Source organism: Cryptotermes secundus, unplaced genomic scaffold (genome assembly GCF_002891405.2).
Source record: "Cryptotermes secundus unplaced genomic scaffold, Csec_1.0 scaffold709, whole genome shotgun sequence".
Taxonomy (NCBI): Eukaryota; Metazoa; Arthropoda; class Insecta; order Blattodea; family Kalotermitidae; genus Cryptotermes; species Cryptotermes secundus.
Genome location: NW_019738358.1, coordinates 247,530 through 275,515, shown reverse-complemented (window position 1 = coordinate 275,515; position 27,986 = coordinate 247,530). Strand labels below are relative to the sequence as shown.

The 27,986-nt window shown below is 37.9% G+C and overlaps 1 protein-coding gene across 6 annotated transcripts; it reads left to right on the top strand.

Moving 5' to 3' along the window:
• The first annotated feature begins 17 nt into the window (after nucleotides 1-17).
• LOC111870883 (major facilitator superfamily domain-containing protein 6) lies at nucleotides 18-26,797 on the top strand. Of its 6 annotated transcripts, none has more exons than XM_023863501.2 (13): nucleotides 18-165; nucleotides 1,881-1,989; nucleotides 3,391-3,544; nucleotides 3,985-4,349; nucleotides 6,427-6,573; nucleotides 8,895-9,020; nucleotides 10,888-11,029; nucleotides 14,146-14,333; nucleotides 16,573-16,709; nucleotides 20,461-20,582; nucleotides 21,149-21,391; nucleotides 22,236-22,397; nucleotides 25,900-26,797. In XM_023863501.2, the coding sequence occupies exons 3-13, from the start codon at nucleotides 3,478-3,480 to the stop codon at nucleotides 25,980-25,982; spliced, it is 1,782 nt and encodes a 593-aa protein (XP_023719269.1). In that variant the 5' UTR covers nucleotides 18-165; nucleotides 1,881-1,989; nucleotides 3,391-3,477; the 3' UTR covers nucleotides 25,983-26,797. The 6 variants fall into 6 exon arrangements, with proteins under 6 accessions (XP_023719269.1, XP_023719268.1, XP_023719270.1 ...); XM_023863500.2 differs by having other exon boundaries at nucleotides 18-193; XM_023863502.2 differs by having other exon boundaries at nucleotides 18-216.
• Nucleotides 26,798-27,986: the final 1,189 nt, after the last annotated feature.

Sequence of the window (27,986 nt, the reverse complement as noted above, 5' to 3'; positions counted from 1 at the left end):
TACGCCATCTCTTGACAGTTAGGCGTACTTTTCGAAAATCGATTCGTCGTGATTATTCTGAATGTGAAAATGTTCATCGTTGCTAATCAGCTGATGTATGAAGGTAGTAACCTTGGGAACTGAGGCCAATGGAGAAGGTGATCTTTGATATACGATATACAGAAGGTACAGAACGTGACTTTACAGTTGTGGGGTAAGAGGTTGCATGATAGAATGGTAATTAGAATTTCACTGTATGTCTCAAGTGGTCTCTCGAGTGAGTGAGTTTTAAGTATTTAGATAGTAATAGTTACTACTAACCCGGTAGAAAGTATCCATGCTTATATGTATGTTATACACAAATAAGCTCAGGAGACATAAGGTTCAAATCTGAGCCGAGAGATCGACTATACTGACTGAAGTTTTTAATTCTCTTTGTGATTTTTCCTGAGTCTTCAGATGAATGTCAGGATAATATCTTAAATTTGAGGTTCTCACAGCAGTGTTTACGAAGAGTTCACTTTTCTGGTATGTAACGCCGTGTAGTTCGTTGAAAGTTAACCAACGTTTCGGAGGAACACATCACCTCCATCTTCAGGGTGGAAAAATAAGCCTACCAAGAAACCAGGGTGAAAGCAGGTGGCAAGCAGAGCTCTTCAACATGGAGGTGACATGTTGGTCCCAGAACAGTATGGCTTTAGGAAGGGTGTATCCACTGAAGATGCAGCATTCAAGCTAACAGACAATGTTTTAAAATCAATTGACCAAAAAAGGCATGTAGGAGGAATTTTCTGTGATCTGGCAAAGGCTTTTGACTGTGTAAATCATGAAATTTTGTTAAGTAAGCTGCAATTTTATGGCATTCGAGGAACAGTGTTAAAATGGTTCAAATCCTATCTAACAAATAGAAAACAAAAGGTTGAGATAAAATCACCCAAATATACTCAAAATTTTTTCTCAAACTGGAGAACAGTAAAGCATGGAGTTCCCCAAGGATCTGTCCTGGGACCCTTGCTTTTCATAATATATATAAATGACCTTCCACCAACAATAAATTTTTCATCAGAACCCATAATATTTGCTGATGATACAAGTGTTATAATCTCTAGTAAAATGTTTGATGATTTNTAGTATATGTTAATGTATGGATTTATGATGGATATTTTACTACTTTTGTGAAATCCTTACTATTTATGTGAAATTTAATTGTGCATGTATATATGTATTGTATGATTTTTGACAAATTCCACATCCGGTAGGTCATCTGACTAACTCATGGATCTATGGAATGCTATGTATGTATGTTCCTCCAAAATGTTGGTTGACTTTAAACGGATTACATGGCGGTGTAACCCAGAAGATAGAACTCTTCCTTAAATAAGGTAATGACAGCTTTCTTCCATGCCATGTTCAGTTCATTACTTATTAAGCATTTTGTCCTCTGACACCGTATAGTCTGATGTACTGACATTGCCCTTAATAAACCATAAATGAAAGAAAACAGGAATGGTTTCGGTTTTTTGTATATTCTTGGGACAAAAAGTATTTTCCAATAAAGGCAGCTGTCCATGTTATCTGGATATAGCTGTATGTAGGATTAGTTATACTGTGTGATAATAAAAAAAGTTTCTTTCAGCACAAATATATTATCTATTTTATACCAGATAAGAAATTGACTTTGATAAGGGGCAGCTTAAAGTTTAGACCATAACCAGTGATATTTGAAATTGCTATCATCTATAGGTAATCCATTTGTTTGTGAAATAATTTTGCCATTATTGTTTAAAATTATGAATTCCAGCCTCTGTGCATGAAAAACTATCCTGTACCTGCTGTATTGTTTGATTCCAGTTTTAATACTTTTATACTATGTCTAATAGATAACTCATCATTTGTTTCAGGATCTTCTAAATGTGGGAGACTAAATTAAATTGGAGTAAACCATTCAGACTCTAGCAGTAGTTTAATAGCTGAACAGTTACATGAAGAAGAAGCCTAAGTGTTTTAGCTGTATGTCCAGTGCATATTAGTTTTATTTTGTTTTATTTATTCTGTATATTATGTACTGTTTTGACATGTTCTATATCTTAATGTGTACTGTGGATCTATGGAATGTTAAATGGATTGAAATTGAAATGATGCTATAATATTGGTTTCATGCTTCTACTTTTTGTGTTACTAAGTGTTGTGATAAAAGAGTAAGACAGTGGAAAATAGAAATAAGCAATAAAATATAATGTTAATCTGTTCCCTGCTATGAACAAGATAACTTGCTCATAAACACAAGGTACCTCTAATGTTAATTTTCTTTATGTGTTGATGATATCAGTGAAAATAAATTCTCCTGCCATCTGTTGATAGTTCAAGTTAACTCAAGTTAATTTTTTAACACTTTTAAGCTCTAAACTGTCATTGATCTTCATAGACAAAAGAAGACTTCTTTTCTGAATTGATATCAGTATGGGAAGGGACTGAAATATGTATGAAATATGCTTGTAAGTTAAAAGTATGAAAACTGTGACACATTGCTGTTGGTTTTTTTATTGAGTTTTCTGGTTAAGTAATGAGATAGTAAAAATAATCCTCACTATGAATAAGGTAACTTCATCAGAAACATAGGGTACTTTTTCTCATAATTTATTTTATGTTTCTTGATATCAGTGAACATAGTTTCTCCTGTCATCTGTTGGCAGTTCAGGCAAACTATTGGTGAATTTTAACAAAGGAAGCCATAAACTGTCACTTAACTGTATAAAGGAGAGAAGACTTTTTTCTTTAAATTTAAATCAGTAAAAATTAGAATATACAAAACTATAATTTTGCCTGTAGTTCTCTGGCATTAAGGGAGGAACATAGACTGAGGGTGTTTGAGAACACGGTGTTGAGGAGAATATTTGGACAGAAGAGAGAAGAAGTGACAGGAGGTTGGAGAAAACTGTATAATGAGGAGCTTCATAACTTCTACTCTTCTCCAAGTATAATTAGAATGATCAAGTGAAGGAGGATGAGGTAGGTAGGGCATGTAGCATGAATGGTGGAGACGAATGCGTATAGGATATTGGTGGGAGAGCCAGAAGGAAAGAGACCATCGGGAAGACCAAGCCGTAGGTGGGTGGACAATATTAAAATGGATCTTAGAGAGATAGGATGGGATGGTATGGATTGGATTGATCTGGCTGAGGATAGGGACCAGTGGAGGGCTCTTGTAAACACAGTAATGAACCTTCAGGTTCCATAAAATGCTGGGAAATTCTTGAGTAGCTGCAGAATTGGTGGCTCCTCCAAAAGGGCTCAGCTCCATGAGTAAGTAAGTAATTGAATGGGATGAAATATACAGGGAAATTCTTGTATGTGAAATATATGAGAACTTAGTGACATGTTCTTATCCATGTTCCTTTACTTTTATTCCAGATTCTAGTCCAGTTGTCACATGACTAAGAACTGTGTAATTTAGAAGACTGATTACTGTACCGTATATACATACTGTTTCTCTCCAGAATGGTGAAACTGAAAGTAAATTTCGACCTACTACCCCTTAAAGGTCAATACTTCTTGTGGAATGCTGGTGAGTGCTTCGAGTCAATGATAATCAAATTTTCTCATTCAGATAGATAATCATTTATTTAACTCGTTCCTTGCCAGGGAGCAGTTTAGACCCTGTCACATGATCATGTTACTCAGAATGTATCCAGTTTGAAAGAAAAGTATCACAAGAGATTTTTAAGTTGATGTCCACTGGGTACTCCCAGAAGTAAGCAAGACAAGCTAGGTAGACATCAACTTTATGTTCGTTCATAAATGCTACAGGAAGAATATTGAAGTCCTGAATATGTTAATGCAATTACTGCCATGCCCATGCACTGGAATTTTACCTGTTGTCGTCCATATCTTCATGTTTCTTTAACCTAAGCTAGATGCTGGAAAATCTGTGATATCTATGTAAGTTTAATGGCACAATTCATTGCAAACATGTAGACTTGTTATAACTCATGTCTTACATTCCAGGCACAGCACCGATTGTTCCATTCTTGCCAATATATGCTCGTCAGCTTGGTTTTTCCAGCGTCATCGTCGGTACAATCTACACAGTGCTGCCAATTACAGGAATGTTAGCCAAACCACTGTTTGGTGCAATAGCTGATCGCTATCAACTTCAGAAGTTACTCTTTCTGGCTTTCCAGATAATTACAGCAATTAGCTTCTTTGTGATACAATTTATCCCAGAGATTCATACAGAGAGTAAATCCTCTCCAACTACTTTGGACTGTGATGCTTTCACTTACTTTAAGATATGTAGTAGTGATGTTGACAGATGTGCTGCAGCGCGTTTAATGGCCGAAACATCGAGCAACAATACTGCATTATGTGAGGTGTGTGTTTCATATACAGATTTTTTATTATGTCGCTAGAAACAACACAGAATATGTTCAGTGGGCCCTTGATATCTGTCCTAAACTGCTTTCTTAAAAGCATGATGGATAAGGGAACACCAGGTACAGAGCAATAAACTCTCTATATTATAATAATTCATTCCAGGAGAGTCATACACTGAACACTAAATTTTCGAAGAAGTGAAGACCAATTTAACAATAATATTATTAATGTAAACATGCAAGGAGTATATCAGTTTACTGCTTGAAAGACAAATCTCCCTCTGTTCTCTTATAAAAGGAGCTTAGAGTTTATTGCATTGCAATATACTTCCTCTCATTTAGGACCTCTTGAGGTCACATCCTTAGTGACTTTGGAGGATCTCTTCAGTCAGTAAAGCTGACACAAAGTCAGCAGATAATGGGTTTGAGATCCTATCATGAGGAATGTTTCTGGTAGAATGGTGCTGCTTAGCTGTAGGAAATGTCATTGATGCATGAGAGAGATGGTGACATGATGTAGAAGAGAACCAATGACATATGTAAATAATGGCATCAGATACTGACACTGATTGTGAGAAGTGACATATTGGGAAGCTGACAAGTACTGAGATTCTGCTATACATTTTTAGCCCAATCTTCAATGCACAATACCCAGTGTTATTATTTAGAAGTAACCTCAGTTCTTCTTGTCATATACTTAACAAATAATTACATATAGTAGACCATCAGCATAAGGGAAATTTCTGACCATTTGTGGTCAGGCAGGTGAAAGGGGTCCTCAATAAATTTTATCTTCAAACAAAATAATGTAAAGGTTAGTAAAACCAGGAACTTACAGTCTATTCATAGAAGACTATGGACTTCACCCTCTGTACCTTCACATTACAGGAAGGAATGTTGCAGTAGGGTCTTGTACTATAATTAAATCATTTCTTAGAAATTTGCATGATATAAACATGTGTAATCTTACTGGGTGACATGGTCAAAGCCATGGTATATCTGAATATGCAGTATAAGAAGGGCCTGCTGTAAATTGATCATATTCAAGAATTACACGCATTAATGTCTAAGTCTCAGACCAAGAGCAACTCGCAACTTCTGCTTTGCATTCGTCAGTCATCACCTGAGTGTTTTCAGAGGTCACAATAGAATCTTACTCGTGGCAGTATCAACCAAAGTTTCCACATACATTAAACTCCAAAATATCCTGCATCTGTGAGAAATAGGGTGTGTTATATGAATCTGCCAGTTGCGTTAGAAAATTTCTCAGAAATACAACACATAGTCACAACAACACATATTCACTTTACCTTTTGCAAGGGAATCTTCATTAGATTTATAATGAATTGATGGGGGAAAGATTTTTGGTACATATACTGCAGTGCTATCACAAATTCAACCAACCTGTACCCTAATGGCGCCTTTATGAAGGAGGATAACTGGTAGTGTTGCTAGTGGTAGGTATGGGAACTACCTTGTAGTCGGTGAATATATGCACTTCACAAATCTGTTTTTTTAATAATTCTATAAAAATAATAAATTTTCTTTGAATTTTTTTTCTGGTTGGATGAAAATTCCAGATGCTTGGATACTTGGTAACCGTGAATTTACTATACCTGATTTCTTACAGATATATAATCCATTTAAGGTTTGTGTGTGGAACAGTAGATGTGAATACCAAGCTGAAGAAAATCTGTAATGGAGGAAATTTAACATAGAAGTTATTGACTTGGTATTATTAAAACTGAACGTTAAATGAGGGAAGACTGTACATTGAGGAATACTGAATGGGGGTTCCACTGCATATCCTTGAATCTCCAGTTTTCGAAAAGCCTTGGCACTCTATATGACAGATGGCCGTTCTTCTCCATTATTTGCCCTTTATCTCCATCTCTTTCCTGTGAGAATTATCCTTCTGTCATCCATTATTCAGGTTTCTTAACGTATATTGTTGTATAAACATACGTTCAAAATACAATATGCTTTACTGCAACACTAAGGTTTGTAGCTTTTATAGTGAAGATGCAGTAATACTACAAGGGAAGATATTGACCTTGACTATAATTTGTTACAGTTGGAATGTATAGCAAATGCTTGGCTCACAAAAGAGGTGTGTGAAGTGTGGAATGTTTCACGATATTGTGAGTTAACTGGTGACATTAATTTGCTACACTTAGTTGCTGAAGTGCCCATCAGTCATACATTGCCTACAACATCAGAGGTATTCCTGGTTTTTTAATGTTTGTAATGTAAGGGTATACAAATTTCTGGGCTGTCGTCAAATGATTGAGTATGGGAATGAACTTGTTAACTGATGTAGGATTTGAGGTTCTCACAGTGATGGTTATGAAGAGTTCTGTCTTCTGGGATATATTGCCATTAGTCAGTTGACTTTCAACAGACTACACATCATTATGTCCCAGAAGATAGAACTCTTGTAGGTGAGCCAGGATTATAAATCTCCCAGTATTACAGGGTTGGCAGTCATATGAATTTCGGGGGAATATGTCATCTGGAAATGGAGGCTTTAAGTTTTCCAGTGCTACAGGGCTGGCAGCTATATTTTAACTAAGGGTTAACAGCATTAATACTGAACAAACACAGTGCTCAGCCAGTAAAAGGTAAAGCTGTCCCTGTGTTTAGTTAAATGTCACAACATGAAGGCATGTGGGAGATTGGAGTTACAGCTTGACATGTATGAGGAAGAGTCAGTAAATGGGTCACAAATGGAAGTAAAACAACTGTAATGGATGTAATAGGTTTCCTGTATGTATCACTAGGTACCAGCACAGTTCAGCTTCATGATAGTCTAGAGAGCAGATTCGCATTTTAAGAAGCTGGTTTTAGTAGTCATAATGGCACCCATGCTTGAATGTACTGCCAAAGATCAGTGTTCTGTTGTGCGTTTTTTATGGGCGAAAGGACTCAGTGCAAAGGATATTCACAAAGAAATGTTTCCTGTTTATGGTGGAAAGAGTTTGTTGCATAAAGCAGTTCAAAACTGGGTTGACCGTCAAACATCCGACCACATGTCTGACCAGGTGATGAGACAACAGTCGACGCACTGGTAAAGTGATGGGACAAGTGTATCAATTTTGGTGGAGGGTATGTTAAGAAATAAATGTTCAACTATCACATACAATTATATTCATTTGTGAAATATTTACTGACTTTCCCTCACACTTGAAATCAGCACTAGGTGGAGGTAAATGGTCAGCTTCACCCTCTGAATACTTTAGCTCCAGGGAATGATCCCCAGGTACACATGGGGTAGGAGGCGGGGGGGGGATTATCTATATGCTCTTAAGAAGAAAAAAAAAAATGTCTTGCTCCTGCTACTGCTGGGAATTGAATCCCTCGACTTTTCAGCATGTGGCCTAATTCTGCATGAACTGAGCTGTTCTGGCTCCCACACAACCAGTAATGATTAAGGAACATATGGACATCAGATTGAATAGCTTCCAATTGATGTGGGTTTTGCTGTGGTTATAATTCATTAGTATCTCATAAGTTTAATGTACAGGATGTGACACACAAAGCTGATGAAAAAATTCTCTTTTGTGCAACCCAGACGTTGATCACTGTTCAGAATTGATCAAGAAGCTGATGTGTTCCATTCATTACATTCTCTCCTTATGTTCTTGGATTTCTGTAACATGCTATTTTAAAATTGTTGAAAAGTTATAGTGATAGTCATCTCCCTGTTTCTTCAGGCCAAGCTGAGTAGCAAATCAGTGGGATATGTATTTGTACTGACTTTATAATAGGTTTTGTTTAAACATATTACCCTAACTTGTTTCCTGTATATACTGAATTCATTGAGAATATTGTCCAATTATTCTCACCTGAGTTACATGCTTTTTTGAAGTCTGTAAATAACGGATGTACTATACCATTTTGCATGCACTGTTTTCTCTGAAAACTTCAGATCTGATGAGTAGTTGACTTTGTTTTAGAATCCGCACTGATGTCCCCATGTATTTCATCTACAGTGGAACAACGGTAATACAAACATGTTAATTTGAGCTCCCAATAATTCAGACTGACCTACAGTACCACCAAAAAGAAGTTGGCATCTCAAAAAATTACATGTTTAATCTAGTTATTTTACTTCCTTACAGTAAAAATTAATTAATGTTAATGGACCATCATCTCTAGGTGGTGAAAGATGTAACTTGCCCAGAATGCAGTGTATAGTCAAACATCCACCGATTCCAGACAGATTTTTGGTTCTTTATATAGAAAATGTACCTATGAATCTTTTGAATGACTAATTATATTAAAATTGTGTTTCTTTGTTTTTATTTGAAGTCAAACGTCCGTTAGTCTGAGCACACCAGTGCTTTAATTAGTTTTGATTACCAGGGTTGCACTGAGTTAACCTTACCCGATAAATACAGGATCATATTTTATATGGAATTGAAGACAGATTCCTCAATAAACACTTCAGTTTGCTTTATCACCCTTATGCAGAAAACTCTAAAAGAATTCTGATATATTCATCCACATTGTAGATTTTATGGGTCTTTTGTTGTCCAACAGAATGGTACGTGCCTACATTTTAGAGTGCATCATGTGCTGGATGGATTTTCGTCTCATGTACCATACTGCAGGAACCTAACTACAGCTCCATGTATGGTGCAGTGTTTAGATCCTGCCATCAGTGAGGTAAAGTGTTTTTATCGAGAAAATTCGTTGTTGGGTTGAGTAATGAGCAATAATTCTATTAATGTTTATATTGACTCAGTTCAGCGGGTAGGCAAAAATTGCATGCCCCGGTCATTTCTCTACAAGAGGTAACTGCATCTGCACACACATGGTGATATTAGCTGTGCTCCAGTCTACTTACCATCACATAACATAACACATAAAATACTGTCTCTTCTGTTATATAATATGAATGCAAGATATCATTTACCTTTCATATTTATTGACATCTGCAGAGAAATAATAAAAAACCTCAGGACAGATTATTGATGAATATTTTTCTTTATTATTTAATTCTAATATGTTTTCACTCTTCCCCAGTGAACAGACGAGTGGATTTGTTGAACCCTGCTGATATCTATCCACTGAGTACTGACAGTAAACTGTGCTGATAATATCTTGATATAGTCACAGGCACAAATCTTGTGAAAGATGTGACTTGTTTTATTTTTCATCACGAAACATGAATATTATTTTGGACTTTTCTGTTGCCTTGGGATTTTTAGATGCAGTTTCTAAAGAACTGGATATGTTTCCACCATCATCAGATGGTGGAAAGCAAAGTTCCTGCTTAGTTGGATCTGTTAGCGATAGCTGTTCTTGATTAATGGACACAAAAAGAAGTTCTAACCAGAGTATATGTAGCATACTATGTATAATAGAAATTGTTTTGTTGGTCCCATGACTCAGACTGGCTGTTTCCAACTGGCCTAATTAAGTAGAAACCTTGCCTCTTTTATGTCTGATGATGGAAGGATCCAGTTTCTGAAAACTCTGTTGAAAAGACTCAAGACAGTGCAGAGTGACCAACATAATAGTCATATTTGTTGTAACTCAGCATTGGCAGAAAAGTTTAGACTCTGCTTCCAGCCATGATATTCGTTACCATAAGAAACCCAGTTTGGTACCTGGTTTCATGGATTCAGAGTAACATCAGGAAGTTCAGGGAAACTGCTGTATGAGGGAGGACTGTTTTACATAAATCATTTCTGCAGATTTTCCATAGTTTTAAGGGAAATGCTGTATGAAAAGATATTGGTAAAATAAGTTGTTCCATATTACTACTGTTTGAGGATTCTTAAGTATTCTTAAGAAGTTAATTTTTTATCTTGATGGCTATTTCTGATGAAGGATGGTGAACTCAAATAAACGTAATTAAAATATTTATTGTAATTTTTCTTACTGATTATTGTTTAATGATGTAGTTATAATAATTTTATTATTCTCTCTTTATATTAGTAATTCTTGGTGGAACTCATGGTGTTGAAGCCACCAATTTTTGTTCTGCCATAAATAATTTTAAAATGTGAACACAAAACCAAATATTCTTGTTTGCTAAATCTGGATACCAATGGAAAAGTAGATTCTAAAGGGTTCTGACGATGGTGTATAACACTCAGAACGGTTAGGTTTTTGAACTTTGTCCATCATCTGGTATTCTTTTGTGTTTTCTAGGATACTGGATGATGGACAAAATTTAAAAACCTAGTAATTCCAAATAGAAAAGTGTTTATTTGTAATCCATAGCTTGGAAAACCATAGTTAACAAGGGATTACAATGTATTACAGCAGTGTTATGTATTTGGTTGTTGTGACTTCAAATACTAAAGAATTTTGTAGAATTATGATCACCGTCTTCTGGGATATGCACCAGTAGTCTGGTATTTTCTTCCAAAATGTTGGTAATGATCTACAAGAATGCATGGCGTCACATCTGAGAACATAGGAGTCTTCATAGTATCCACTGAGAGAACCTTGAATCTCATCAACTAATATTTGTTTGGTATGCTCCTCCACTTCACTTTATTGTAGTTTTGCTTGTGTACAGGTGTTCAGGAACACTGCTGTGAATGACGTAAATGTTGCAGACCTCTACCAGTTCTGGCTCTTTTTTCTTCTCATGGTGCTCAGCTGGATTGGTATGGCTGTTGTAGTGAGCATAGGTGATGCCATTTGTTTTGAGATGCTGGGTAAGTTTGCTGAGAGTTATAAGCGTACGTATACTGTCACGAATCTGCGGTTTTCATGAGTAATCATAATGGGTTTGGGACTGGATGATTGGATTTGTTGCACCTTGTATGTTCACACAGTTCATGATGGCAGGTAATACATCACCATGGCTATCCTGCACACTTTCCACCTCACCGTTACACACGCAAAGATCCTCAGTCTTCACTAGCTTTATCTTGGCAATGGATTTATCACAGTCTTGCTGTAACTTCAAATAACATGTGAAGGCTTCTTGGCACAGTCTAATTCCTTTCTTGCCATTTCTGCAGCTGCTGATTCTCAGACTCATCCTGACTAATCACAACTGCTGTTGTTTACGTTGCTGTACTCTGTCTACTCCTATGTCGCATCTGCTCTGTCCCTTTATAACTCCTCGGCATGGACCCCACGGAACTCACTGTGTTTACAGCTCTGTTCTGGGAGTGTGTTTACTGAGATGTTGCCTAGCAACAGATATACACTTTACAGTATAGTCATAAGGATTGAAGTGGTATTGATGCCAGGCTGTAGGGGAACTGGACAATTAAATCAGTGATTCATTGGCTTAAACAAAGTGTGAAGTTGAAGAGTTCTGTCTTCTGGAGTATAACTCTTGCCACCTTCTTTCACTCTGTTTTTTGCATGGCTTATTCTTTCACCCTGAAGATCGAGGCTGACATGTTCCTCTGAAATGTCATTTGTCTATCAGCAGACTACACAATGTTATATCCCAAAGATAGAACTCTTGAACATCAGAGCTGTGAGAATCTCAAATCCTACAAAATGTTAAGTGTTATTTACGGGTCCAACAGATGTCACTGCTTCACTGTTTTACATGCAAAACATCCTTCTAAAACTTGTTTAAAAGTTTCTTGTATCACACAGTGCATCTTTAAAAGTGCATTTAAAAGTTTCTCTACTTACACTACATATTTCGGCAGACACTGGTCGTAATCACGTATTTAAAATTGTTGGTGAAAACTGCTGTTCTTCAATTTTTGTGGTTCTGGTATACTCATAGTTTAGACATGTAACCCAACAGGAAGACCCACCCAGCACCATGGAATACACGAGCGTGTAGATGGGACTACACATCAAATATTAGACCCATTTTAATATTATCCTCTCACTTGTACCTAGGTCTAGCCGGTGGTCTCTTTTCTTCATATTTTACTACCATAACTTAGTATTCATGTTTCCTCCATGTGTACTACATGTTCTGCTCATGTCATCCTCCTCAATTTTATCATTATTATCAAATAAAGTTTCCTGAAAAATACAGATTTGTTATCATATTTGCCTGAAATAAAGTACATAAACCAGCAAACAACTTTATTTAGAGGGTAGGATTGTGTATGGGTTAATCATGGGGATGCTTGGGTCGTGCCATAACTAAAGCGGTTAGTCACTGGCTTCCCACTGTGGTGGCCCGAGTTCGATCCTGGGTCTGGTCAAGTGGAATTTGTGGTGGACAGAGTGGCGCTGGGGCAGGTTTTCTCAAAGTACTTCGGTTTCCCCTGCCAATCTTCATTCCACCAAATTCTCCATCATCATAATCACCCGGGGCAGGCTACAATAGGTCAATCAGTGGCTGCCGTGCTGAGTGGACGCAGTTGGACTCCACTCCCCACTAAGCAAAATGGGAATGCTCAGTAGATTGTATCTGATAATGGTGGAGGTGTCTCTAATGGGTCATCATCCTAATTTTCTCATACCTTAGAACTGTAAATGTTTTTGTGTCATGTGTTGTAACCCATGGTGAAAATAGAAGTAATCTGCTCACAGAAAACGTCAGAATTTTCCAAACAGCTTTGTCTTGTGGGATATAACGACATATAGTCCAGTGAAAGTCAACTGACGTTTTGGAGGAACTTGTTGCCTACAGCTTCATGGTCAAAGGATAAGTGAAGCAAGAAACCCACATGAAAGGAGGTGGCAAGCAGAGCCCAGAGGATAGAACTCTTCATAACCATTGCTACGAGAACCTCAAAGCCTACAATATTGCTTTCCATTTTGAAAAGGCAACATTATGGCATTGCTTTAGAAGAAGAGCTATCCAACTCATTGTCCTCCAGTCGGTTTTGTGATGCCCACAAGGTTATCCTTCCATACCCAAAAATATATGGTAACAGTTTCGTCGTATATAAGAGATACAGTGAATGTCATCAGCAAGCCATGAAGCTAGTAAAATATCTCTCGATATTCTTATTCACTAACCAGTGAATCTCTTTTCCACATTGACCTGCTCTTAGTGAGATAAGTATAGATATATCAGTTATTGTAAAGGAGAATGTTTGTCCACAGTGCTCACACTGAAAAAATTCAGAGGAGGTGTTCCTATTTTTCTGTCAGTAGCAAATTCACTGAATATTTCTAAGTTTAGAGGATAAAATTACAATAAAATAAATGTTTTTGAACCTTAGGGGTCCAGTTCATATTCATGTGCTTTGTAGATCCAATTATTGCAGATATTTGCAGTCTTTGTTTCAATTTATTATATAATTGATGTATGTTATACAAGACTCATTAATGACATTATGTTTTAACTATTGAATTTTTAATTAATAGACTTGCATAAAACTGTACAAATTGTATAAGGTTTGCCATTACTTTTACTACTAAAATTAACTTATTTATTATATTGTACACATTTATCAGTATTTTATACAAGTGTGCATGCTATTGGATGACAACTGTAATCCTTAGTTGTGACTGTAACAAGGATGATCTTCACATCTCCATGAGAATGTACTCTCGACAGGATCTGTGGAAGGTGAATAAATGAAATGAAATGAAATATTTGTATCAATATACTACAAAAATTATATTTTTGTATAATGCAGCTTGTGGGAAGTTACTTGAGGTACAGTACAACATTGATTCAAAAGTGAACAGCCCTGCTTCAGAAGACCAACATGGCTACATGGAATGCAGCAGTTCATTTATTTTTTGAGATGTGAGGTTCTTACAGCAATGAGTATTAAGATTACATTCTTCTGGGCTGTGACACCATATATTTTGATAGATAGGCATCCATCAAACTTTGTGGTATCACATACCGCAAAACTGTAATCTTAACACGTATTTCTTGTTAAAGGAGATCAGCCGACCCATTATGGATATCAACGACTTTGGGGCGCTGTTGGATGGGGAGTATTTGCTGTAATCTCTGGCCTTCTTGTTGATGAATTGAGCAAGGGACGTGCCCAGAAGGACTACACTATCGTTTTCTATCTAATGCTTGTCATTCTGATTTTTGACGTTGTTGTCTCTTCAAGACTTAAGGTTAGTGTGTAGCAGATTGTTGGATTAACAGATGTTTATAGAAGTCACCTCCAGTTAGCAAAATAATCATGCAAAATACCAAGCAGGAGCTTGAAACATTCAGCCTTGACATTAATTAAACAGTTTTAAAGTTATGAAATTTCTTATTGTTCATGCATTAGTTTCTCTTTTACTTTTTTCTTTTTGGTGCAGATATTCTCCTCAGCAATGTTCTTAAACTTAGTCTATGGCATTTGAAGTATATCAAGATTATCTTCATGGGATGTAACTGCATATAATTTTGTATGTTAATTTATGTAACATAAGGTGATCCTTAAAATTAACCAAACCAATTCAAATCAAAATGTCTTGACACAATATTTAGTGTAGATCTCCCATACCAGATTTCATCATAATTGATTCTATAATTTGAGTGTTGTTATTTGCAGACACACATACATGGTGAATGTAACAGATGCTTTTCAAAATCTTTTGAAACACAGCTAAAGGTATCAGTTCTTTGTTCTCTGTATGGGTCATACCTCAAGCTCAGGCTGTTAAGGCCTGGGTTAAATTCAAGTTGAGCTCATGTGAGATTAATGGTGGATGAATTGCCACTGGAACAGAATTTTCTCTGTTTCTTTTGTTTTCCCCTACTAGTCATAATTCCACCATTGCTCCTTGTTGTTGTTGTTGTTATTGTTATTGGAGGGGTGGGTTTCCCCATGCACTGTGACCAGTTTGATCTATTGTGCGTCTCCTTATAATCTTCTACCAGCCTCTATACCCTCCCGGTACTGGTGCTTACCATCAGTCCCTACTCAGCCAGCGAGGTCGGCCTCTACTGGCTCAGAGGTGTCTTGATGCTTCCCCATCTACCAGAGGCGTTAGAGATTACTGTTGGGCGGGAAATGTCCTTAATTTGGCTCAGTGGCCTCCTTTGGAGACATGAGGTTCTTTTACGTGCTGTAAAGCTACGACACGGGACCCATGGCTTAAAGTCCCTCCTGGAGGACTCGTTCCCTGAATTTTTCCGCCCTTAAAAATTCCACGACCTCCGCCGGGTTTGAACCCGCGTACCTTGAGTCATGAGGTGGGAACGTTACCTCCAGACTATGGAGGCCGCTAACATTGCTCCTTACTCATTTATCATCTATCCTTCTAGGTGTGCAGTAACCCTGACGAGACAGTGCTTTGTCTCATCCTTGACATTTAAATTGTGGACTTCATCTGTGATCTGGCATTTGGCTGGTTACAGAGTAAGTTCTTGTTACGTATGGTTTCAGAGGAACGCTAACCTTATATAAAAAAAGAACAGCAGTTGACCTTCAAAACGCTGCATACCCCTGTAGCAAAGAAGGCTGATGGTCTTCATCCAGTACATTATGCCTACCAAACTAGAAGCTGCCACATTACAGAAGACCATAATCTTGACTGTGTCTGTCTTCTTCTCTCGAGGAGATTAGGTTCTGTACATATTGTGACGTATTTGCGCTATGCAGGGTGCCCCCTCCCCCGCCAGCGGTGGCATAACAGCGCTGCCACTGCTACAGTGACGGGCCGGTCAGCGCTCCACCCCCTCCCCTGCCGTGACTTGGCAGGTGATAACAGTGACATAGCGGTGGATGCCGCGGTTACTACACAGCAGTAAACAACTCTGGATGGCATTGCCCAGCAACACCTGTAAACATGGCGACTAGGCAACAAGGAAGCGAGGCGTTTTCCCGTTGTCTGGCCGAGGGTTTATAAGAGAACTACACTGCCTAAGAAGTCAGTTAAAATGTAGCAGCTGCCAAAGTCAGTTAAAATGTGGTAGCCGCTGAAGTTAGTTGAAATATAGCAGCCACCGGAGACAGTTGAATTGGAACAGTCGCCGAGTTCAGTTGTAGCGAGTGAATCGTGAACGTGGAAAGAAGAATACTGGAACGTGTAATTAGAAGTGATAGTGTGAGAAGGTATTGGGAGTGTGTAATACAGTGACACTGCTATAGCTCCTGTAGTGTACTGTGAATAAGTGACGACTACTGAAAACAGACTGAATAGATTAGTGCGTAGGGTTTGTAAATTGTGTAAACCCATAACAGTGTTATAATTAATTGTAGCCAAGACTTGTAGGTTGTTAAATAAAGCAATTAACAATCCAAACAGCGTCATCAGTAGCAAAACACGTTACAATACAAACACCTGCAAACTAGAACTCATATATGCCTGTAATTATTACATTCTTATTATAGTACAATGTTAATGTGTTCTTGTGCAGCACAGCCAGACAAAACTCTCAACTAGTATCGTCCGAGATGTGGGGAAGCTTCTCACTGAACTGCGAATTGTGGTCTTCATGCTGTGGTGCATAGCTGTTGGGTTATCTACTGGTCTACAGTGGAACTTCCTTTTCTGGTAACGTTCTTTATCCATCTGAAAGTTGAGATGGTTTGCTGAATGGAATCCTGAAATCTTCCTCCTCTTCCCCTCCCTCCCTCATCTTTCTCTTCCCCATTACACCTGCTCCTAACATCGTTTCTATCTGATACTGGTCAATGTATGAAAATGCTCCATTTCCTCTTTCTGCTTGCGGTCTTTTCCTACCAAAGTCTTATCCCAGCATCTAGCAGGGGATTGCCTGTTTGGGATGGTATGTTGTCTGGCCATGGAGGCTGAGGAGATGCAGCAGGATCCCTGGGGCTCCAGTCAAACTGTGACAGCTGGATATCAGTTATGCTTTCAAAACAACATGCTGAAATAAGCTCTTAATTTATGTCAAAATACTGGGTATCATAAATAGTATTTTCAAATGTATATTAATCTCATAATAAAGATAAAGTTGCCAATGTACCTGAGCAACATACCATTAAGGTGCAATGGGAGCATGGAGGTAAAATTCCATGCATTCTAGATTTTGGCACTAGGCGGAGATTGGTGGTAACTTCATGTTCTGGCCACCTATTATCCCAGTTAAAAGAGCCTGTCAGTTGGATAGGAGGCTGTGTGTGCACCAGAGCTTGTTTGGGTATGGTAATGAAAAGAAAAATGTCTGTCTGTGCCAAGAATCAAGTGTTGATTATCAAGTCTGTCATCATTCACTCTGTTGATAGAGTTATCCAGACTTGCCACTATTACTTATATCAAGGGACACAGTTTTTAATTTGTAAAAACTTCCTGAACCAACATCATGTGGCATCTTTGAGATTCACTGAAAGAAAATTAATATTAGCTGAAATGTCTTTCATGTAGGTAGCAAGTTACACCCTTTCTGAATGTAAATACATGAAGAAGTTAACAGTACATACAAATTACAACAAAAATAGATTTTATACAGGAGAGCAAATGAAATGATAAAAACATTTTGAAAAATCAGATGTAACAGGATCACATTATGAGTCACAGAAGTATTGATGAGCATGTAATGCAACTGATAGTCAGCTATGGCCCATAGTTGCAGTCAGCTTCAGGCTACTTCTAAAAAATATTGGGATGAAGTATGTGGAATATGAAGGGTAGGTGAGCCGCGCCATAGCTCAAGCGGTTAGTCGCTGGCTTCCCACTGTGGTGGCCCGGGTTCGATCCCGAGTCTGGTCAAGTGGGATTTGTGGTGGGCAAAGTGGCGCTGGGGTAGGTTTTCTCCTAGTACTTCGGTTTCCCCTGCCAATCTTCATTCCACCAATTGCTCCAGAATCACACACCTATCATCTGGGGCCGGTACAATAAGCCAGAAGTGGTCGCAGTACAAGGGACTTTTATTTTTATTTATTGCTACTGGGGTAGGACTGAGTCCCTTGTACTGCGGCCACTTCTGGCCTATTGTACCAGCCACAGATGATAGGTGAGGGTGATTCTGGAGCAGTTGGTGGAGTGAAGATTGGCAGGGGAAACCGAAGTACTAGGAGAAAACCTGCCCCAACGCCACTTTGTCCACCACAAATCCCACTTGACCAGACCCGGGATCGAACCTGGGCCGCTGTGGTGGGAAGCCAGCGACTAACTGGTTGAGCTATGGCGTGGCCTACAAGGGACTTAGTCCCACCCCACTAGCAATAAAAAAAGGTAAAAGGGTAAGTGAGGTAAATGTAGGAAAGGGTGTTTAATTATGTGCCAGACGCTGTATTTTCAATGATGGTTTGATTAGTTTTATACATTCTGCTCCGTCACACTAGTTATTTATTATAAAATGATCTGACAACAGTATGCCTCAATACACAGTGAACGGAGAAACAACTTAACAACACAAATCCATAACAAATCGTATAAATAAAAGAAAAGGAGGGAAAGGATGCTGCCTGGACCTAAGAGGATGGCAAGTAACACCCCAATCTCCTGTTTTGACAGAAGAGGCACGTAGACACAAACCTCAGCGGTTCAAGATTTTACATATTAAGAACATTAATAATTTTTTTTACTTAAACATTATTCAACTTGTAAGATTTGAGGCTTTCACGGCGGTGACTATGAAGAAAGCAGTCTTCTGGGATTTGGCACCGTGTATATGTGGTGTTAACCGACGTTTCAGAGGAACGTATCACCTCCATCTTCAGGGTAGAAGAAAAATATAAGAAATCCGCAAGCGAAGAGACCGTGAGAATAGCGATATAGCGATACGTTCCTCCGAAACGTTGGTTAACACCACATATACATGGTGCCAAATCCCAGAAGACTGCTTTCTTCATTATTTAATTTAATTAAAAATCTTTATACAAAAGTTTAAGCATGTGTACTACAATCTATGTAATAGTAATTCCTTAGCATGTTGTTATTGCCTTCTGAAGATGGTCACAACAGACCAAAACATGTAAAGACATATAAAATACTGAGTCACCCCAGACGGTGTTGTAAAATCATTTTATAATGGTTTGTTTGTCAAGTTCCTCCTCTCCTCTTGATATGTAGATATCAGGAAAACAGTTGACTCATCTCATAAACCCCATGTGCCAAGATGAAGTCTGCCTACTGCTGCCGTTTGCTAAATAATCCTTTAAGTGTTCCATAAATAAAACATATTCCCTCCATATCTACCACATGCTAAAATAATGCTTAAACATTCTGTGACCTGAACTGAACATCTGGTGTGAGAATGATGTAGTATAAAGTAAAATTTGCATTGCTTTATATCATAAATTTGGCAAGACATTTGAAATATGTATATTTGAACTCAGTAACAGTGTAAATGAAAATATACTAACCTGTGCACCGTATTATTTCTTTAACGAGTCGAGAGATATCATTTCATTTCGTTCCACACAACTCTTGGTCTGTATAGCTTTCCCATGTGAAGCTCAAAAAATTTTATATTTGAAGATATGCCTATTTTACTATGACAGAACTTGAACATGAGCTGAATAGTACTGGCATTTCGTTAATTTTTTCGGAATATAACTTTGTAAATGTAAAAGCTAGTAAATTTCTGTTGTTCTTCTTCTTCGTAAGGCTCGACAGCTTCATTTCTTGAACGCTTTGGCCTGCTCAACAATTTTCTTCCAACTACTTCTGTCCTGTGTGCAGGTTATCCAGTTATAAATTCCTAAATCCTTTAGGTTTTCCCTTACGTCATCTTTCCATCTGATCTTAGGTCGGCCCCTCTTTCTTGTGGCGTGTGGCTGCCAGTCATGTATATTCTTTTAACTGTTCGTCCAGCCTCCATCCTTGAGATGTGTCCAAGCCAACTTATTCTTTGGGCTTTGATGAAGTTAACTGTGTTCCTTCCTTTTGTTAGATTATCTAGTTCCTCCTTTGTTTTAATTCTCCAGGAGCCATCATGGTTTCTTGATGGCCCGAAGATCTTTCTTAGAATTTTCCTTTCAAAGACTAAAAGTCTAGGCTTAATGGCTTCTTTGAGTGTCCAGGTTTAACAGGCATAGGTTACTGTTGGTTGAATTACCATCTGGTATAATCTTAATTTGTCTGTTTTAGAAATAAGTTTGCTTTTAAGTGAGAATTCAAGTTTAACTGTAGATGGCATCTGTATTGCAGTAATTTAATCAGTATAGAACTATGTATATATAACGGATAGTGATATATTACCCATGGTTTTCAGACATTGCTTTCTTTTCTGAACCATGGATAACCAGTATTTGATTTATTTAATAAGTAGGCTAGGAAAGTTTTCAGTTTCCCACTGAAAGTGGTATGTAGAATTACATGTACCCATAATTTGCAGGCATTTGGAAGATCTGGCAACAGCAGAAGGCTGTGACATGCTGCAGTGGATGAAGACTATTGAGGGTCTTGTGATGGGGGTGCAATGTTTTGGTGGAGAACTGCCTTTCCTCTTTCTGTCAGGTTGGTATTCTCCAGATACTAAGAACCAATTTTCTGCAGGAGTTTAAAGAAAGAACATAGTGCTTAATTAGTTAAGCACAGAGACAACTTTACCTTTTTATCTGTATTGTATTGTACACCTCCTATCCAATGGGTACTGGGGGCTCTTCCTCAGGGGGTAAGGTGCTGGGGCGTGAAGCGGACCACTCACCTGTAAGGAGTGCCAAGGTCAAGAATACATATATCTGTACATCCACTCCCCTATACATGTCCATGATGTAGTGCTTAGTTAAGCATGTGGGGGAAAAATGATGTACTATACTGAGGTTCTCACACTGGTGACTGTGAAGATTTCTGTCTTCTGGAATGTGATATCATGTGATCTGATACAAGGGTACCAACATTCTGGGAGAAAACCTGCTGCCTCCTTCTCTGGGGCAGGAGATAGAGGAGCAGGTTCCTTTGAAACACTGGCACTTTTCGACAAGAGTACATTGCATCACATCTCAGGGGACAGTAAATTTTTTATTGCTATTAATCTTTTCTTGAAAGTGTTTTCAAAGAGTGATATAATTTGCTTCTTTCAGGTCGTATTCTGCGTAAAATTGGACACGTGCATGCCATGTCACTTGTCCTGTTTGCATTTGGCATAAGATTTGTGATATACTCTATACTCAAAAATCCCTGGTGGTGCCTTCCAGTGGAACTGTTTCAAGGATTCACATTTGGAATATTTTATGCAACAATGGCATCATATGCTAGCATAGTGGCCCCACCTGGCACAGAGGCCACTGTGCAAGGAGCTGTGGGAGCAGTTTTTGAAGGAATTGGTAACTACTCTTGTTCAACATTGAACTCCTATACAGTGAGACGCCTGTTTAAGTTCTCTTTCAGGATCAGTGGATTGAGCACCTAGCTTTGAAAGGAGATTATTAGCTCTGGGTTATTGAAACTGAACTTTAAACAAAGGAACACCATAAATTGAGGGACATTAAATGGAGGTTTCACGTGTATTGCTGAAAGAAGTACTTGCTCTTTTCTCTTGTCTGTATTACTATATATAGTAGCCATAGTAGGAATAACACTCAGGTACAGAAATGAAAGACTTGAAATGAGAATTTTAATCACATCAAAAGCTCTCTTCTGCAGTACTTTCAGATTACTTTGATATCTGTGACTACTGTATGTATTTCCAAGAGCACAGAGTAAATTTCATAAAATCTTTGAGTATTCTATCTGTGGTAGAAATCAGGAAACAGAAAAGTTTAATTTTTATACATTCTAGGAAATCTTTTGTTTTCCCAGTGTTATCCCTTTGTTGTGTAGGTAACAATAACCAGCCTACTAGTCTCTTTTTAATAGTGCATGATCACCATGTAGCGCTGTGGCATCAGAAAATAGTCAAGCTTACAACCTTTCATGCTATTGACACATTTCTCTTCTTTTCTCCCCTTCCCAAAGCATGTCCTTGTTTTGGGCCATTAAGGATAGGAAAATTATCAGACTAATGTTTACCTATACGGACTTTATGGTACGTTTTGTTTAAACACATTTTAATCAGCCTGACTAGTTTTGTGAGTACCCGATTGTAGAATACTTCCCTCCTAACTGAATCATAGGCTCTAACCTGCAAGAAATATAAACTGAAACACCATCACTCTGTGTGTTTTGTAGGAGTGTCTCTAGGCAGTCTACTAGGAGGTGTGCTGTATGACAAATATGATGGGGCCACAACATTCCGAATTTATGGTATAGTCTCACTGGGCTTGTTTGTTCTACATTTCCTGGTCCAAACAATAATAAGCAGAAAGGCACAGTATAGTGAGCAAGCCAGAGGTAAGGATTAAACACATGCATGTTTTGTGGTCTTGTAGAAATGATGCTAGCAACTTACAAAAACTGTTATGTCAAACATCAGGTACAGTTTTCAGTTGCCAGAAAGATAAAACAGCAATCAAACTAGAGGTAAGGATTCAAACACATGGATAATTTGTGGGTTGGTGGACATACTGCTAGCAACTTTTCAAAAACCATTGTATCATATATGTTGTACAGTTTTCAATAACCAGAAATGTAAAACAACTGAGCTTTCCCATTTTTTATATGTTTTCTTTTGTTAGATTAGCATTCTGTTTGTCTTTATATTACTGTTTCTAGTTCTTTGTTGTGGATACCAATTAAAGATTTTTCTTTGCATGTTCATTACCTTCTGTAACATAGGTATACACCACAGATTCTAGAAACTTCACATTATGTCTCTTTAATTTTAAAAATATATTTTATGGAAAATGGACTTTCATTATATTCTCTTACTTCATTGTAACATATTTGAAATTATTTATACTGTACTATATGTAACCTTTTATTATGATAAATACCACCTGCTTTAACACCAAAAACTACATGCTGCCCACAGAGTGCACTTAATGGATTTTGTATGGTTTTCACAATGAACAGGTATTATTTCCCTGAACAGTTTGAACTGATTGGTCATTTGCTCTGAGGGGGAACCTGTTTTTAAATATTCTTTTTTGAATTTCATGCTTCAGAGCATTTTAATTCAGCCAGGCAGTGTTGTGGAAATAATTTTAAATAGAACTTCATAACAATGTCATAGATTCAGTTTGATAGGTTATATTTTGCTCTTTGTTTGCAGTAAATGTTGCATGTATGAATAAAGTGTAAATTGTTTTTGATTATCTTTCGTTTTATTGACCGTTCTTTTTGATGTATGAAGCAGGATTGTGCAGTCAGGAAAGTGTCTGATGGTGGGCTAGATGGTCAGGATTTGACCCCAGACAGGAGCAGAGCTTTTTGTTCAATACAATGCCCACACCACTCCACTGTCTCTTTCCGTATCAGTAGGATGGGCAGTGTGCAAAGCCAACTTGTTTTCTCTGTGAGGTGCCAGGGGCTAGAGAACACTGAGTGTTACCTCCACCAATCCTTACATTGCCCATCTCTGAATGTCCTTCTTTTCTCTGTGAGGTGCCAGGGGCTAGAGAACACTGAGTGTTACCTCCACCAGTCCTTACATTGCCAATCTCTGAATGTCCTTCATAATGACGCCTCATTTTATGAAAGGGATACATTCCTTTGAAATCATTCATTGAGCAAAAATCTGGTAAGTGAAAATTAATTTTCCTTTGATTTAAAATGTAGTGACTGAGATCAACAACAATTCATTTATGAATGTCCTGGTTCAACAGCCTAGTAGCCAGTTAGAGAGTGGGCTCAAATCCAAAAGAAGACAGATGCTGATTGTCACATAACAACAGCAACAATAATAATAAATTTGGAAGAGTTTATAAGACATCTCTGGTAAATATGCCAGTACAGAATTACAGAAGACAGCCGTTGTGGGAACAGCACCACATCCCGAAGATATTAACATAGCACTTAGCTTAATTCAAATGTATTTTCTGTGAAGCTGTTATGTGATGAGCCTCTGGAACAAGACTTGACCCTGGTTCATGAACAGGATACTCTGTAATATGAGTGTCCAGTTTTTTGCTGGAAGCTTGCTTGGCTTACTGTTTGATATAAGATGGTGGCAATATGTTCCTCCAAATCATCAGTCAACTTCTGTCAGACAACAGGGCATCACATTTGTTAATTGAATGCTTATTAAACAAGAATTTAGTGCATATGTATCTCTGTTCACAGTTTTTTGTCTATATAAAATTCCTGAATATTAATGTTCATATTTTCTGCTACGATGATGTAATTTTTCAACTCTGCTGTCAGAAAATTAGCTTGTTTCCCAAGAAAGATGTCTATATTCAGCTATGATTTCAGTCACAACCAAGAAAGTTGCAGGCAGGCTCAGAACTGTCTGTATGACATATTTTGTTAATAAAACTTATTTTAATGTGGAAAAGCTTATCAGACTACCTGCCATATCAGCTTATAACAGAAATATTTCCGAAAGACTTGTCTTCCAAATTTACATGGCTGATAACTTTTTTCTTCAAATTTATTATACATAATCTGCAGAATCTGCAGTAAATACTGGCTCATGAATGAGTTATGCCCAGTGGCATAACTCGTATACTTTTTTTTTCACGTAGTTATCATTTCCATTCTTGTATCGGAGTTTTACACAGGTCTGTCTGGTAGAGTTAGGATGTTGTATCTTTTCAGTCTGTGTGTAGTTTCGTTATTATCTAGTAGGTTCCCTGCTAGTTCATTAGTGAGACATTGTAATTTTCTTAGTATTTGGTATCCACTTTTTTATTTCACTGAGCACTGTGTTCATTTATAGATCTGCATGGATTCTGTGGTTGTTTATGCACCAAAGTTGTGCAGAATGGATGGGAGTGTCTTAGCTGATAACTTGAGAAGATTTTAGTGCATTTATATTGTGTGAAAACTTCATATTTTACAAAATCATATCGTCATACCCACAGGTTGAGATAAGGCAAAGAGCCCAGTCCAGGCCAGTGGTGCATGTAGATAGGTAAAGGCATTTTTCAGGGCCACAGTATTGTTTTTCAACACGAGAGGTGGAAGTGTAGAGAGGACAACACCTTTCAGGACCACAATACTGTTTTCCATCAAAGGAGGGAAAATGAAAATATGTGAATTGGGAATAGATGGAATTTTTCAGGGCCCCTGGACATGGGAAGTGGAAAATCTGCTTAATTTCTTTCCTAGGCACTGAGTAGTGGAAAATTGTCTCAGGAGGAAGAGTCTAGCTTGTCCTTAGGATATTTTTCTTCCTTTCTTTTAGACAGCTGATAAGTCATTAACCCAATGTCAGTGCAATGACCTTGTAACATTAACCTCGTAGTCCAACAAAAATTCCATGTATGAAATATAAAGGTAAAAGGTAAAGTTGTCCCTGTGCTCAACGAATTAAGCACTACGCCATGAAGGCGTATGGGTGAGTGGATGTGTAGATCCACGCTTTCTTGACCTTGGCACTAGCTGGAGGTGAGTGGTCAGCTTCACGCCCCTGCTGCTTTACCCCCATGAAAGAGCCTCTGGTACTGGTTGGATAGGAGGTTGGCTGGACCCCAGAGGTGGTCTGGACGATTTGGAGAAAAGAAAATTCTTGACCCTACCGGGACTTGAACTCTGACCCCTCATTAGTACAGGCTGTAGCCAGTCACTATACCAACTGCACTACCCCGGCTCTGTATGAAACATACCATATTTATATTTTTGCCTTATATTGTATCTAAACCACATGAAAATGGGAATTCTATGTAACATATCTTGCCAAAAACTACTGTACTGATAAATAACCTTAAAAATTAATCCACTTATGCTTACCAGATACTGGCTGGGTGTGGTAGTATGTTGTGTCATGTTTTTTGTGATGATCTGTTTTCAGAGTTTCATTCATCAGCACATTATGCAGCTCCCAACGAAGCACTCAACATGATGGATGATATGCAAGAGTTGACACCATCCTGAGAGTGACTGCAGATCTCTTGTTACTACACGGTACTTCAGGGTAATAATTCATGTAATGTTGGTATTATGGTAACTGTGTTTACATCTCTTACTGGCCACACTGAACTCACAACAGGGTTTCTCATGTTCTGTTGTAGCTGTTGTTCTCTTAAGCAATGGAAACAGGATGGACATTATAATGGCACTGGCATTTACTTAGCTTGAAGGACTATTAATTTTTGTCGTGGTGATTTACAGTATTAAGGCAGCTCAAATATGTTAATTCTAAAGGATTCTGATGATGGTATATTACACTTAGTATCACTCAGTCTCTGGACTCCATCCATCATCGATTTCAGTGCAGTTGCATTTTATGCAAAGATGTGTTCCTGAAGACATCGCTTAATTCAAGACAAGTGTCTTCATAGGAATAAATGTAAAGTAAGATGGATGCTGAATTTTTTGGGATTTGCATTATTTGACACTTTGCACATAAAGTGAGATTTTATTAATAATTTTTATATTGCACTGTTTCAAATTCACATGAAGTGTGACTGCACTTTACTCTGTTTCAGAAGCTGGACCTTTTTGTATCCCTAGGTGTAAAAGTGGGAAGGGACCTACTGTGTTGGAAGAATTAGAAAATACTAATCTCTCTAACTGGACAGTTCTTTCCCCACCTCTTCACCAGAGGATGGGAACAGGTCCCTTTTCTGAAACATGTTGTTAGATGGACAAAATCCAGAAACCAAACAATCCCAGCCCAGATGTTTTGTTTTTCATCTACTTGATGTACTGTTATTTTCTGATATACAGTTGATTATTCTTAAAATGTCTACATATTATCCAGAATTGGCTTTTGCTTTCTATCATCTTCTTCCTTGGAACCATCCAGTACAATAGCTTGTTGCTGTGTGAAGTGATTTGCATTTCTTATTCCATGTTCCTGTCACTTTCCTCTTTTTATCCATCTTCATTCAGTAAATTTTGTCTTCCTCTGTGTTCCCTTAATTGAATTATACTACCTAATTTTTTCTTGAAAGATTTTTTTAGGGGGGGGGATATTTTTATTTCTATATCTGAGCCTGCCCTGACCATTCCATCTTTGATGAAATGTGCCAAAAAGAAAGTTATGCAACCTTCACAAGAGGAAAAGTTCTGTCTTCCGGGGTATGAAATGAAACTGTTGCCTCGATCTTAAGGGTTGAAGCAGGCAGCAAGGAAAGCAACTTTAGCTGCTTGCAGTTTCTTGCTTGGAGTACTCTTAAACTTTAAGATGCAGGTGACATTTTCTTTTGAAACATCAGTTGACTTTCAACAGACTACACAGCGTTATATCCCAGACAGTAGAACTGTTCATAACCTCCGCTGTGAGAACCTCAAATCCTAGTTCACATGATGGGTTTTTTCTGACAGTGCCCCTCACCCACCAGTCTATGAAAAATGCAGGGTCCTGTATGAGTCAATTGGTCACAACTAGTCATCCTCTGGTTCACTATATTACACTATATTCAATGCAGCTTGGCACACTTTTGTTTGCAATTGTTATAGTGTAATAAAATGGATTAAATTGATTTCATTAAATTGATAAAATTGCCAGTGTTGGATCATATTTAATAGTATAGCTGGAATAAGTTACTTTGTGGCTTATTGTATAATGCTGTCAGTTGGTAGACTACGAAGCGTCAGATGATGGGACGACTGATGAATTAGAAAGTATTTGGAAGTGAGAGTTTGTGATCTGGCACTTGGCTTGAGTGACTGAGGAACATCATGGAAAACCTTAGCCAGGACAGATGCTGTATCTGCCGAGATTCGAATGCAGCATCTGCTGAATATGAGTCTTACTTCAACCAGCTCACTGTAACAGAATAAATCAAAATGTCTTTTGATATATTTCATTTACATGTTATGAAAATTTTTATATACATATATAATAGGAGATGCTTGTTGACTGTCTGTTCACATGTTATGTTCTCACGCTGTAGTAATTTTCACATGCTTACGTAGGTAGCAGTTCTGTGT